General features: G+C 36.0%; 2 protein-coding genes across 2 annotated transcripts in view; both read right to left on the bottom strand.

The window, feature by feature from the left end:
- Positions 1-15,689, bottom strand: part of LOC149534537 (uncharacterized) — a 101,419-nt gene that overhangs the window by 11,939 nt on the left and 73,791 nt on the right. The window contains exons 6-7 of the mRNA XM_089803008.1: positions 396-584; positions 99-308 (exon numbers count right to left, since the gene is read on the bottom strand). Of these exons, the coding sequence (XP_089659134.1) occupies positions 99-308; positions 396-584 (399 nt within the window). The remainder of the gene's footprint in view (positions 1-98; positions 309-395; positions 585-15,689) is intronic.
- On the bottom strand, positions 7,031-15,566 carry LOC149534538 (uncharacterized). The gene is made up of 8 exons (XM_089803381.1): positions 15,322-15,566; positions 14,918-15,122; positions 10,146-10,349; positions 8,665-9,003; positions 8,240-8,536; positions 8,004-8,128; positions 7,633-7,909; positions 7,031-7,525 (listed from the first exon to the last, which is right to left on the bottom strand). Exons 1-8 carry the CDS (start codon positions 15,564-15,566, stop codon positions 7,139-7,141), a joined length of 2,079 nt encoding a protein of 692 aa, XP_089659507.1. The 3' UTR covers positions 7,031-7,138.

Below are 15,689 nucleotides of genomic sequence, written 5' to 3'. Positions count from 1 at the left end.
AGTCTATGACCCATTGAATTTCAATTTTTTCTCTAGAATTTTGAAAAACTTAATCAAACAGGACTCACTGATGTACAAAATAAGCATTTAAAGTTTACCTGTCAGCCGAAAGCATGGCCACCGATGATGGCAGCTTGAAGAGGTTTGGTGCTTTAGAATCGCTGGTTTGATACAATGTTGCTACTCCATCAGAGCACAAAGCAACATCTGCCCCTTTTGAAACCAACATTTTATGCAAAGCTGTGCTACTTTGAACCATCTTTTCTGGTGCAAATAACAAGATAACAGATTCTCCATGCACAAGAAGCCTGGAATATACGAGTATACAATCAACAATCTTTTCTATCCATATGAATTAATCAAAGCTTACATTCAGCTGTTTTCCTAACACTCACCATGCTGATAAGGGGAGGGCATTACGTGAAGATACTGTTTGGCCAGAAACAGCAGTCAGTGCTCTCTTCAATACAGCAGTATCTGTGAAAGCTTTCCCACAGAGGATCAAGGATGATTTTTCATAATCTGCTACCACAAATCCAGCATTTGCCTGAGGCCCCAGCCCAACGTTTGCCCATGCAGTTGGACTGTGAGTTGAAACAGTTTAAAAGTATGAGAATACATATAAGCACCTTTGATCGACATCTTAAAATATGAGTAAAATTTCCAAGCAATGCTCAAATTTCCAAGCAATACTTCTTCCTTTTCACATAAAATCGAAACAAATTATAATTCAGATATAGACAAATTGCATCTAAAACTTTTATATGGACTAACAATCTAACAAATGTCATAATAGTACCATTATTCTCTTTGTTGTGATAAGAAATATAATGTGAAGTTATAACCTATAACTAAAAATTTACAAAATGGATTCGGTATACCACCACCATCTAAGGATATATAGTTCACATATCAAGAATACAAATACAAACAGAAGACTGCAGAAGTGAAGTGAATTATGTAAATTCTATCCTATACCTACTCAAGTAATGCTTTTAGCTTATCACAATATGAAGGTTGTTTCCTTAAATAGGAATCCACCTAATCACAGAGACACTGAAAGGGACAAAATGAGCTCAATGTATACCTCTAAGGCTTCAACAAAGTTCACTCGTATATATCATACCACCACAAAAGCATGTCCCATTCTCTTCCTCTTTTCTGTTTTGCACAAGTTCTTTCCATGCAATAATATTTAAGACTTTACAGCTCAATTTACTCTTCATTGGTCCTTTACACTAACATTTAAAATGAAAAATAGATCATCACAAATAGGCTACCAGCACAATGTGAGATAGTGATATGCCAATATACCATCATTTATTTTTCTCTGAAAGTCTTAAATCATACAGTGCCTAAAGGACCTCGATTCCTTGAGCACTTACATGACCAGAAGCAAATTATCTCTATGCCAACTTACCTCACCTCAATCTGATCAAGTCAGAGGTCACTCTGTCCATTACAATCCTCTTTGAATCGGATTTCATTGATGTTCTAGGGAAAAAAATAATGCATCCTATATTTTTTTCATCTAATACTTGTGAATGTACTTTGTGCTGATGAGAAAACTGAATCAGTAAGTAGTGTTTGGCTTGAGTTAAGTCCAAAAATTCCTCAGGCAGTAGAATTTCAGGACTGAATCAGTAAGTAGTGTGCTTGGCTTGAGTTAAGTCCAAAAATTCCTCAGGCATTACAATTTCAGGCTAAATAAATCGTGACAGTAAAAAGTCATGACATTCTCAAATTAATAATAAATGGTACTAGATATGCCCCCTTCAAGCAATATCAATTCCAATATGATGTATAAACATGTTTCACATACAGCAGGATACATATCAGCATCCATATCATATTTAGTAGACCCAAACTCAGCACAATGAAGAATTTCCAAACCTTCTTGCATCCCCACTTGATCTCCTTTTGTGCTACATATATTGGCCATTTCCCTCCAAAACATTTAAATTTCAGTTGGGCCTGAAATAATATTAATGCACACTTGAAAGAACTGAAGATCTAGACTTACAATTTTACAAAAGAATTGAAATTTTTATAATTCATAAGACATTGGAATTGACCCAAAAAATGTCAATTTCACAACATCAAAATCAGCAAAGACATCCCAATAAGGATAATTTTTGCCACAATGCATAATAATAGCAAAAAAATTAAATTCAACTACACTAAAAAGAAAAGTGAAAAGATTCAAATTGGAAGTTTCAAAAACGATTATTCAAAATGATAAATCAATAATCCATTTGTCCAAAATCAATGGGTTTGATATCCCTCGAATGAAAGTTAAGTTAGTACTGATTCAAGAAAAATTTTAATGCTCAACTTGCAGGATCAGATGAAAAAAATAGGTTGGGCTTGTCCATACAAATCATATAAAAATCCGAAATATATGCATATTTGCAGCTGTAATTAATTTCAAAAAACACCACCATATAGTCAGATATTAGTCAAACTCAAATGTCATGATATATATTGAAGTGAAAAAATGATAATGTCAAGTGTCAACAATCAGCCATCACTGATCAAAGATCAAATGGGTCATCAAAAATATCATCACCACCATTCACAGTAGATGATGTATGTAGTGGTATATTGAAAGAACCGCAAATTTTGTCGCTAGCACTAGCACAACTAGTCGCACTAGCATTTGTAGTGGAAGCATCCAAGTCAATAAGCTTAGTCTTTGATATCCCACCTCCTTGCCTCCTCTTCCTGGTGGCCACTTTGTTTTGCAAAAAGCTGCAAGTTTGAATGTACATACACCTAGTCCTCGGTTTTTTGAGTGTAGTCTATTGTGATTTATTGAATTGACAAAGAGTGTGTGCTTCAATTCATCTCGATTGTGCTTAATTGAGTTGAAAGCACAAACATTTGGGTATCTTCAACTTTAACATACACCTATTTGATCCAATCAATTTTGCTGCCAATTTTTGTCGGCAACCCAAGTTGTCCAAATAATGTGCAATTAATGCTTCTCAACCAATAACTCAACAACCTTATACTTTTGACATTATATGTTATAATTTGCACAATGTTTTCAAGGCCCACTTCCTTAATGGTCTGACAAAGAATGTTAGCAATAAATGTGCCAATCTTCACAATCCACTACTCTCAAAATATTGCTCTTTTAAAGGACACTACAATAACATTGATCAATGGACAATTTTTTGAATCTTTTTATCCATTAGCAGCAATGGCCATCCTTGTTTCAACATATGAATCCCTTATGGACTTCAACAAATCCTCTAAAAATTTCACCTCATTATTCAATAAGATGCTATACACCTTCTCAAAACCTGAGCCCTCGTACTTCTTTTGAGCCTCATTAATCGTTTCACCATCTATTGCCAATATGGTGAGTAAACAACATTGAATGTCACTCCATTCGGATAGATAGATCTTGATATGTCTTGATTTACTATCTTCTAAACTATGCTGTGACCTTTTCACACCATTGCAAATGGGGACTCCCTCATCTGCTTAGTGATTTAGTGGTTTGTCAAGTTTAGTCTTAGTCTAGCAAAATCTTTAAGTCTAAAATATTGACAAGGTAAGAAATTTGAGCAAACTTGCAATTCAGGATCCTTGAATGAGTTAAAAGTTTCAATTGTCAAGTCATGATCCATACACTTAGTGAGATCCTGGATGAAATTTGATCTCCTCTATTGGAAAAACTTTAGCAAACATGGGAGTTGGATAGAGTATTGATCGGAATTCCAAACAGGTGTAAAATTCCAATTCAACCCAAGGCATTTTATGCAAACAAGTGATAGGATTTGATCTGAATGTTGGTGCAAAACATAGAATAATAAAACTGAAAATCTGATTACTCCAAGCTGAGTTTCCAACACTTTGTGAAATTTTGAGGTCAATCTTAGTACTAGATCCCATGAAAGGTCGCAAATCTAACCTCCCACAGGGAAATTTCCCAAAGACCAAACCAAGGACAGAAATCTAACCTCCCTTGGGAAGATTTCCCAAAGCCCAAACCAAGGCTAATTGCTCACCTGCCTATGGCAAAGAGTTCTTAACGCAGTGGAAGCTTGCTTCTAGAAAAAATTCCTGAAAACTATCACATTTCTGATCTACCATGGGAGCAATTTGTACAACCAAGTAATGAAATCTGATTTGCACATTGATGAGAAATATTAAGGGAAGGTAAAATCTGGTTACTGTGAGAAAAATTTAAAACACTTCATAAAATTTCTGATCTAATCCCAACCATGTTCCAAACAACATGCGAATTCCACCAAATTTATGGGATTATGTCCCATCAAGTGTTGAAATTTTGACTTCGTTGAGCAAACGAAATATCTTAGGCAAGGTGAATGATCTGATTGTGCCAAGATGAGTTTCTAAGACTTAACGATTTTGAAGTTGATCTTAATACAAGAGCCCAAGAGAGGTTGGGAATTGGAGCTCCCTTGGGCAAATTGCATTCAAAGCTGAAATCCAACTTGCATAGCAAATGAAAATCTTAAGACAAGATTGAAAACTAGGTGTTGTCAATGAAATTTTCAAACATATGACTAGGAGTTTGACTTGATCATCATGCCTTCAAGAAAACAAATATCATGTCCTCAACAAATATTGTAAAAGTTCAAGTCATGAATGACAACCAGATATGCATTTGGACAAAAAATCCAAGAATATGGTGAAAAAATGAACTTTTCATGGTAAAAATTCCGAAACTTGGTGAAGATCTAATATCATTTCAACATACATTTTTGACACTTTAAGATCTTGGCAAACTGAATTTAATAAGAAAGCCCAAGAGAGGTCAGAAATCTGACCTCCCTTGGGCAAGCAAGCCCAACCAAGGTCGGAAATCCAACCTCCTTGATGCTTGAAGACCAAAGACGCCAAGATTTCCACCAAGCAATTGGGATAAATCCCAAAACAAAAGATGAATCCTGATTTGCAATAAGGTGAAAAATCGAAACTATTAAAAGAAAATCTGATTTCCCAGAGTAAAAATCGACCAGCATTGAGAAGAAATTTGAAACATAGAGGAGAGTCGGCCAAGAAATTTTAATCATATGAGATTGGCCTAGTAAGGCAACGGTGTGTGTCATTAAGGGAGAAGCATATAAAGGGTGGTCAAATGCCTCCATCCGAACCACAATTCAACACTCAGACCAAAAGCAAGTAGATTGAATTAAAGCAGACCAGACTTAAGAGAAGCTAAAATCAGAATGGAGAGAACCAGTTGAGTGTTTGGTATCCTTCAAAGAGCATCAAGACTATGAAATTGGTTAGCGCAATAGTAGACTTAAACTTTGAAGAGAATTCAAAACTTAACCAAAATTACAATCAAGTTTGAGTCTAAAAATATAATAGGCAATGGTAAAACCCTGACCAAATTAGTGATTTGCTGCTCATGCTCAAGTGGGAAATTCTGAAATTAGACCAAAACTCATAATTTGATTTCATAAGATGCACAAGGTTGAATAATTGCTAGTTAGAAGCAAGTCACAAATTGATTTCTTGATTAAAATATTGATGATCATTTTCTTGCAATAATTTTATCTCCAGCACAAGTCTCCCCTCTTGTTTTGAAAGGCTCCATGCATGATGATGAGATGGAGGTGACCCTAGAAGGTAAAGCTCAAGCGAGTACATAAAGGAAGGAGACCTCAAAGACCAAGTTTAAAGGAAAAAGTTCAAAGTAATAGGTGACTTCCAAGATGGAGATGACAAGCAAGGGGCTGAGCATCTCATGTGCAAGGATGATGTTCAAGGTTGACCATTACATGATTACAACATCTAGTGCAAAACGGAAGCATCAACGAGGCAATCACAATACAACATCTAGCACTGAACGGAAGCATCAACAAGGCTCAAGTGATTTATCAAGTACACAAAAAGGCTAGAATTGGAAACTAAAGATGAAAGTGCAAGTGCAAAGCCAACAATCCTAGGGCTAAAAGGAGCAGCCATTGCAACCCCATAACTTTGACAATGTAGAGGAAAGGATTATGATGATCAATGTTATATATCCAAATTTGTTGGAAACCTCAACAAAAGTGATGATCAAATTGCAAATATACATATATCCTATAATAAGAAAAATTAGGGTACAAATCAAGTTCAAAGACAAAGTGATTGCAGGTAATATAATGGTTAACAAACAATGCAAGTGACAGAGTCATAGTCAAGCCCAAACAAGGAAAGAAGGTGGTCTTCAAGTTCAAGTCATGAAGGATCAAGGCCAAGGTATTATTACTAGTACAATTCCAGGAACATTTTAGTGAGAAGATATTTAAGGTGCAGAAGATGGAGTAGTAGGATCAAAAAAAAAAAACATGTTGAGGTTGTGCCTACTCATCTTCAACTAATCAAAGGATTCCAACTTATCATGTACAAGTGCAACCAATCAAGTTTAATCAAGTGCACATGCAGAAGACATTTAATGTATTCCCAATCGAATTTTCTAATTGGTTCATCCTCAAGAGGATATGTATTCAATGCAATATAATTTTCTCATTGATCATTATTTGATGCGTGTAGTTGGTAGTTAGGTTAACACCTGATTAGCGTTATTTTGAACAATCTAGACCATAGATCTTAGATCAATTTGGGCCATCCATTTTACTTGACTCGTCTATATAAGACATGTTCAAATCATTTACAAGAGAAGAATTTAGAGATATTGTTGCTGAAATGTTACCAATGTACTTGTAGATCCATTATTATTTCATGGTGGATACTTGTATTATTTTGGTGTGTTGCATTGTTTCCTTAGTTGCCGATTCGTGACATGAATCCGATTCGGGCACATGAATCGGATCCGTGGATTCGGGATTTTTTTTTTTTCCCAATTATGATTCGTGGAGGATTCGTGCATATATATATATATATATATATATATATGCATTATATATACTAAAAAATAAGAGAAATATACATAATTCTAAAACTAAATCATTTCATAGTATGAATCTGGTATACTTGATCAATGACATTGATAATTAATCTATTTTCACGATTATAAAGAAATCAACACATTCACATTGAATTACTGAAAGTGAAAGCTTGTAACATTCAAAATATAGATCATTAAACTTAAAGTTTATAACATGATTTACTCATAAAAGAGTCAAGAGTCAACACTAAAGTTTTTTATTTAATCATCAAATGGATTTTCAAGAAAATCCGCATCAGAGGGGTACTGGTGAGCTGCAAGTGCTGCATCTGTATTAGTAGAGGAACCCAAACCACTAGTAGTAGAGGGGATTGTTAACTCATAATCCTCCTCATCATCATCCACATCAATCAAAGTGGATCTAGCAAGATCTCGGATGGTCATATCTAAATCAGGAGTCTCGGGTGCTACATCCCAAAGCTTTTCGGGCCCCTTCTTGTACTTAGGATCCTTCCGTGACAACAAGCGCAAATTTTTGTGAATGAACACAAGGTCTTCTGATTTTTTTGGAGCCAACCAGTTGCGTTTGATTGAGTGGATAAAGGAGCAAGTACTCCAATTCCGCTCAGCGGTAGAAGAGCTGGCAACCTAAAGAGAAATTAAAAATTATCAATACAACAATCAAGATAAATAAATTAAATAATAAATTCAAGGAATTGAGAATGTTAACCTTAAGCTTAATTTTACAAACTTACTTGGGATAGGACCTTTATGGCAAGAGGTTGGAGGTACGTGAAGGCTCGCCCATGAAGGTACCACCATTTGATGGCACCCATCCTGCTTTGGTCTGCTATGGCAATAGGGTCGAAATCCTCACCTGAGTTGAAAGCAGCAAATTCACTCCTCACAATTGCCCCAATCTCTGGATCTTGGAATATCTTAGCTAGTGCCCTCTTATACCCATCTGCAACCTCTGCATCTCTAAATGGTGGCACTCTACCTGGAAGGCGAAGTACATCTGCACTATAGTACCTGGGGATAACAAAAGACAATTGAACACTATCAAATATCAATAGCACAAACATTGGATAAAATAAGCACAAACATTTGATAAGAACTACAGTACCTCGGGGATAGAGCATATGCAAGGAGGTGCAAAGGTGTGGTCATCTTGTTCCATCGATGATGAACAATTTTTTCCACCTTCTTGTAAAGGGTGTCCTCAGGATCATTCTCCCTCCTCTGTATGACCTAAGATATGAAATATGAATAATAATTATAATTAGTGAATATGTCAATTTAAACTTTAGAATCTAGATATCTCTCAAATAAAAAATTGTTGTAAAAGAGCGTAAAACTTACCATTTTAATTTTTTCCAGCATACTATCCATGGAATCATAAATATCCCCAAGGCATGGCTCATCACTATCTGCGAAGCGAAGCATTGCCATTATTGGATCGGTGATTTCCAACACATAACTCACAAGACCCCACCAATCCTCATCTAGTATCATTCTTCTCACATTTAAAGCCCTTGCTGTATTGGAATTCTTCCAAATGCCCCATTGGGGGCTAATGACCATATGCTTCAATGCTTCTTTTACCTTCACAAGTCGTCTCAAGACGATTGTGTGAGAGGCAAAGCGGGTTTCAGCAACCTAAGAACATGTTAAACTCAAGTTAGTAAAACATTTAAAAATTAAAACATGTTAATGTAAACAACAACAAAAATTAATAATTGTGGAATCCAATAATATTCAATTATATATTAAATATAAAAATTTACCTTCAATAACTCCAAGTCCGAGAAACTCCTAAAAATTGCTTGTGACATGTGGTGATTTGTCACAAACATTTGAATCTCTTCAGCTTCCTCATATATCCTTTTCACCCAATCTATTTCGGTGCCAATTGCTTTCATCACTAAATTGAGAGAGTGGACGGTGCATGGTGTCCAAAAGATATGATCATATCTAGACTCTACAATTATCCCTGCAGCCCTGCAAACTTTTGCATTGTCCGTGACCACTTGAACAACATTATCAGGACCTACTGACTCTATGGCATCAATGAGAATGCGTGAAATAAATTCTGCATCTTTCACTTGCCCTTCACAATCAACTGCCTTCAAGAACATTGTCCCCTTACGGCATACAGCAATAACATTGATCAATGGACGGTTTCTACAATCTTTCCAACCATCCGAAATAATAGACACACCCGATTGAACCCAAAAATCTCTTATTGGTTGAAGTTGAGCCTCTACATTTTTCCTCTCATCATGTAATATGGTAGTGCGTAACTTCTCATAACCAGGCGGTTTGTAACCATGGGGTGCATCATTTATTGCTTCCACCATCTCCCTAAAATAAGGTGATCTAGCAAAATTAAATGAAACACCATTTGCAATTAAACAACGTCCAATTTTGTGATCAGCAATGTCTCTCTTTTCAATTTGGAATGCCCTATCTAGTGGGCCTCTCTTGCGGGTGAGTGGAGATGGGTCTTCATCTTCATCATTTGTAGTTGGCATAGGCAAAAAAGGATGTGTTCTTGTGTTTGTTTGATCAAATGATGGCGTTGGTATATTTGTTTTTTGGGAAGCACCATGTTTTGCTTTTGCAACTGCTCTATCAGCATCATCTTGCTCTTTTGCTAATGCTGCTATTTGTGCAGCTGGTAATCCCTTCTTATCACTACCTTGACACATGTGAATTCCTTCACCCGCAAGGCCCAAAAAATGTAGTTTCACTCGGGAATAAGAGCTTCTATGTTGTATGTTGCAAAAATTACATTTCCATATGTATGCCCCACCCCCAGGACATTGTGCAACTCTTGTTGTGTGTCTCCATAAAGGAGACCCCTTATCAATTTTGAAGCTTGGTGATGCAGCCCTACCCCCACCCACTGAGCCTTGACTACTCATTGTTCTATTCTTGCAATCTAGAAAAAGTGAAAGAAAACCATACTTCAGACTTGCACAAAAACTTGAAAATTTGGAAAACTAAAAATAAATCAATAATCTATGAAAGAATTCAAACATATGGTTGAAATGCATACCTTAAACACTTCTTGCAAGGTATTTGAAGCTCCACAACCGATCTCCTTCGAATCCAAGCACTTCACTTCAAACTAGCAAGTATGAAAGAGCAAAATGAGAGAGCAAAATAGAGAGCAAATGAACTTGCATTGTGATTTAGAGGGTCGTTTTTAGGGTTTAGGGCCTTTAGGGAAAAAAAAAACATAAAAAAATGATAATGGGCCCACGTTTTTGTATAATCCTCCTGTCATTGCCGCGGATTCACGCAGATCCGCGCGTGGATCCTCGAGGATCCGGGCAGGATTACGAATCCTGCCCGGATCCATAGGCAGGATTACGAATCCTGCCCGGATCCTCACGGATCCATACGTGGATCCGGATCCGAATCGGACCCGAGCCCGGATCCGGCCTTTTCCAGGCGAATCCGGTAACTAAGATTGTTTCCATACTTCTCACTTAGAATAGGATTCGCTTATATTGAATAGGCGTTGTTAAGTAGTTGACTAGGCGATGAAAGAAATTATTGATAGTGTTTCATGGTGAAATTTATGTTCATACCTTTTGGTAGTTGTTGATTGCAAGCAACAGTGCAAGGTTAGACTAAGCTAATTGCAAGCACCTAACTTCAATTGCCCTATGCTCATTGATTTGCATGTGTTGTGGTGTTGGTGTATAAGCAATTTGAAAATCATCCATAAATCCTTAGAAGATAGCACCCTCCTTAGTGTAGTTGTTTAAATTGGCAAAGCAAGGACTGGTTTAGTTTCACATCTTCAATAGTCTCTTGCATTGGTATAGTAGTAAAAGTAGCTTAGGCTCTCAAACTCCAATACCTTTTGCATTTAGTTTTTCAAATCATGGTTAGAATTAGTTGAAGAGCTCAAATTTCCATATCATTTGTCATAAAAAAAAGTTGATACATCCTCCACAATAAAATAGCATAAGTCCTCACATGGTTACTAACAATTCACATCGCAGAATTGAGTTTTGTCCAATAGAAAGTTGCAATTAGACAATGTAAACTTGTGGTCACTCGCTTGATCACACAATATTATTATATTTTTAAGCATTTGGTGTTTCCTTGTTCAAGAAAGGGTAGAATACTTGGTACTATATCCTACATGTGGGGTGGTCCTAAAACTCACATCAACAGACTCATTCTAAAATGTCATTTCCAACAACCTCTTTGATCTCTTATGTGTAGCAGTCATAAGGTGCTTCTTTAGATATGGACAAAAATGGGTGGCTCTCTATAGGTTGAAAATGAGGAGACGAAGACGGGGAATTCATCCCTCTAGATCCTTTCTTTATCAAAGAGTGATTTGATTGACGACCTGTTATTTGGTTTGTTTTATATTGCAGTTCAATAATGCAAAAATTTGTGCTTCCAGAGTGTCAATACCATCTTCACTTAAACAAGATTTGATGCTTTGTTGAGGGATCTAACGAATAGTGATTTGATTAATGACCTACTATTTGGTTTGCTTTTTATTGCTCTACAATAATGCCAAAACTTGTGCTTCTAGAGTGCCAATACCATCTTCACTTGAACAAAATTTGATCCTTTGTTGAGGGATCTTGCACAAATATCTTTCCACTTGATTGTATCAACTTAATCTAACTTTACAATGACCATAAATTCAAAAATTTCCCCCACCTAGAAGTTGATGTAGCTTCAAAACATTCTACATGAAGCTCTTGAGCAGCCTAAAATGGATGTTGGATTCTTTGTGAAAATATTCCCCTTAATATTGTTGTATCCAAGACGAATACCTTGCTCTAAAGATGTGTCGTTGAAGTTTATTTGCAACATGACTGTTCTTTTTTAGGTGGGCGAATTTGTGCATTAAAATATGTACAAAGAAAAAAATTCATTGTGTAGAATTTTCCTAACCAAAGCTAGAGTAATGCAATATTTCCTTTCTTTCAACAAGGTCTCCACTTTATCCCTCCGAGGATTGTGAGTAAGCATGGAGCAAACCTCTATGATCTTGTGGTAGATCTAATTTGTTTTTAAGCTTGTAGTAACCATATTTTTACCCTAAGCATGCATCTTGTTTGAATGTTTTCATTTGGATTCACATTTATAACCTTCCTCTTAAGTTGTACATCCACAAGGATGCTTCAACTGTTGGGTGAGAATATTAGTTTTTTGTCAAGATTGGTTTGGATCAGCAAGATTTATGTACTTGATTTGGCAAGTTCTAGGAATATTTGGATCTTTCCAATCTTGTTCCTCAATTCCTAAACATCCAATCCTCTCTTGGCTCCCAATCATAGTTTGCAAATTATAAAGAAATGCCTACGAGATTTTTTAGATGCAAATAGACTTGGAATAGAGGTTAAAGTTGCTTTTTCTTCTCAAAGGACTCTTTAGCAGGATCAATTTTTGTTGCAGAAATGGGTTCTCAAACAAGGAACTCCTCGTAAAGCTTTCATTTGGAGGAATCACAATGACTTCCTATCTAACCGAAAATGGATTTTGCTAACCACGAGTTTGACAGTGATTTGATTTTGTATTTCAATTAATTGATTGCAAACATTTTTTTTTATCATGAGCAATGAGTGCATATAATAATAAGAGTTGAATTTTTGCAATATAATAACAATTGAGATGTCTTATTAAAATATACAAGAGACTTGCATCCAAACAATAAACTAGAAATTTTTGGGGAGCATCTAGAGGTGTAACGGTTAAGTGGTTGCTTTGTTAATGGTGCAACCACAGTTTAAATACCCACTTGGCCCAATAAATTGTAATATCCCAAACAGATATTTTAACCAAAATTTCTCAAAAGATATCTCATAATTTTAAATAGATAATTTCAAGCAATATATTTCAAATCAACTAGTAAAATACTTGATAATAGCCAAATGAAAATATAGTCTTAGGAATGATTAAGGACAAAATCCAATTGTACTTACAGAAATAACAGCAAGATCGGATATCAAAAATACGAACTTGAAACGCCTACACGATGTCTCAGACTGACAATGGGTTTTCATCCATTGTCTCCAAGCTCGAGGGTTTTTTTCCTCAAACTGGTTAAAAGTTGAGCTTCCAAATTTTCCAAGAGAAGAAAATCGAAACATAACCCAAGCATATACAAATGAGCTTTTCTTTGTTCTTTTAAAGAATAGCCCTGTGACTTCGTTTTCCCCCTACCCGTCTCTTCATCTTAAATTCCTTTTTTTAAATGTCCTTTTCCACTTAAGAAATAGAATGCCCTTTAAATGATTAAGTAACCTATTAATATGTACTTTAATTCAATAGTCACTTTGCTAATTAACTATGAAATCTTCAGGCATTTAATAAATACCCAATCAGACTCAGAAAACCATGTATGATAGCTAGTTAGAAAGATCTTGGCGAAACACTCCAAGTCCAAAACTAAAATGCCAAAATTATTAAACCCTGTAGACTACTATAACGATTAAGTATCTGGAACCCTTATTGAAACAACTTTGATTGACCTGAAACTAGAATTGCCCTGGATGAATCTCACTCTAATCCTTGGGAAGTCCTAGTTAGCCCACGAGACCAAGGCAAATAGGGCTAATCAACACATCATGCAAGAATTGGCTAGCAAAGAGGACATTACAATCCTCCCTTTCCATAGACTTGCCCTCAAGCAATTTGCAGCTACAAGTTGAGCCAAATGCCAGGATCCCATATAATCCTTAAGAATGTTACTTTAACAAACTATTGCTCTCTACACATAAAAATAACATGCCTGGAATTGTGAAGCTACTAATTAAACCCCCACTAAAGTAATGTACCAAGCAAGTCAATACCCAGGATACCGGACTATCATGTTATCACGACTCTCAGATATGAAGAGATAAAAGTATTTCAAGAAGCCATCTTTCTAATAAACTTTCAAACTGCATAACACCCACTATAGGCATATACCAACCTAGCATCAGTTACTAATGTAATGCATAACTCTCATAGGTTTGAAAACTCTAAGAGCATTGAGATCAAAGCCATGATATATATTTGCCAAGGTAACTCGAGAGAGACCACCTCATAAGACATCTCATCAATCATGATCCAAGTATGAGTGTTGTAGTCAACTACTATAAACTTGTCGTCAACAGTTTGCCTCCAAGTGCTAGTGTAGGAAAAATGATTATTCCAACAAGCCCAACTCACTACAAGCACACAAACTACTATTTTGAAGTGACCATAATGACTCAAATTATCCCAAATAGTCATGAAGAATAATTGAGTTGTGCCAAAAAAATGTCCCACGACTAGTTGCACTAAAGTATACAAGTACTCTAAAGTCAACACCCACACTAGGAAGGAACTAGCACAACAATAAACAATCTAAAATGCCACTGAACACATAGAAATCACGAGTAAGGAAGAAGCTAAAAAATCATTTTATCAAATCAAAACATATCTACCACCCATCCTCAATCCAAAACCACTCATTCATTGAACCAAAGGATCCATCTTGTTCACCTATAGATCCACATCTGAGCCCATGTGTAGGCTGATTGATAAGTGGGTAGTAGTGCTAACACCAAAAACTAATCCACGACTCCAATCTTGTGACCATCCCTCATTACTACCATCCCTCATTACTAGGATCTGTACCTGGGTCTGAAATCAACAGTCATTTTCATCCCCCACCATTTGAATCGAAAAAAATGTCCCCATCTAACTTGAAGAGTGGATTATCAAGGTTCGATCAGCATCCACCTCAAACAAAGAATTGTCAACTAACTAAAAGTTAACCAACTGATATAGAAATTCTAGCTCATCCAAAAATTTAGTACTTGATCTTTTGGGACAGCTATCCAAGTCATAGGTCTGATGTATGCTATCAAGTTCCTTAATCGCTTCCCTAAAAATCCCTAACCTTCCTTTATCCTCTTGTTCCCTATATTAATTGGTAGCAACAATCTAGTTTACTCCTTCTTGAAGAGCAATATGTGTATTCTCTAACATTTCTCATGTATGGTTAAGCTACTTGATGAGCTTTTTAACCTCATCCTCTGTTTTCTTCAATTTATCAACATATATTTCCGCAACCTTTAAAATATGATCCCTATCTGAAAGCAAACATAAATTATCTGATTTCAAAGATTCAGGGGCTGTCTTGGCCACTTGCAAATCAGCAACAAAATAATCCCCTTCCATGCCCCTTTGCCTCTTTTCCATTTGAACCTTCCCATAGAGATCCTCAATGATCCTATAAGTGTCTTCATATCAAACTGAAGCGGCAGTAACATTCAGCCGATTCTTCAAAGAATGCTTCTATCATTGACATTATGAAGAGCATTTTCTGATTGGTCATTGATAGGTCCTTAAATGCCATCTTTGATAGGTCCTTTATATCACTATCATGCATAAGTGAGTTGTTTTTGTAAAGAACACATGATTCATTATACTCTTCATAAGTGTTATCAATGTCATCATATGCCTCCACATCCTTGTATGATTGATTTGTGTACAAAGACAAGGTTGTTGCTATGCGATCATTCTCAAACAATTTCTCACAATGTGAAGTTTTGTAAACTTCTTTGGAAGCATCTTGAGATCCCAACATGCTCTCACATTGAGTAAGACTATCCTTAACAGAATGTGTGTCAATTACAACCTCCAAGTCACTAATGTAGAGATTTGTATATTCCATACCTTTAACGATAGCTTAATTCAACACATCACCAATTTTTGTGTTATTTTGTTGGGACCAAGCTATGAGATTCCCATTGTCTTCATTGCTGGTTTGAATTTCTTCCATTGTCTTATCTTCATT

The sequence above is a fragment of the Cupressus sempervirens genome, chromosome 10, assembly GCF_028749045.1.
Source record: "Cupressus sempervirens isolate cs-2001-9-10 chromosome 10, ASM2874904v1, whole genome shotgun sequence".
NCBI classification, from domain to species: domain Eukaryota; kingdom Viridiplantae; phylum Streptophyta; class Pinopsida; order Cupressales; family Cupressaceae; genus Cupressus; species Cupressus sempervirens.
The sequence above is the reverse complement of the archived record's forward strand: the minus strand, read 5'-3'. Positions and strand labels throughout refer to the sequence as shown.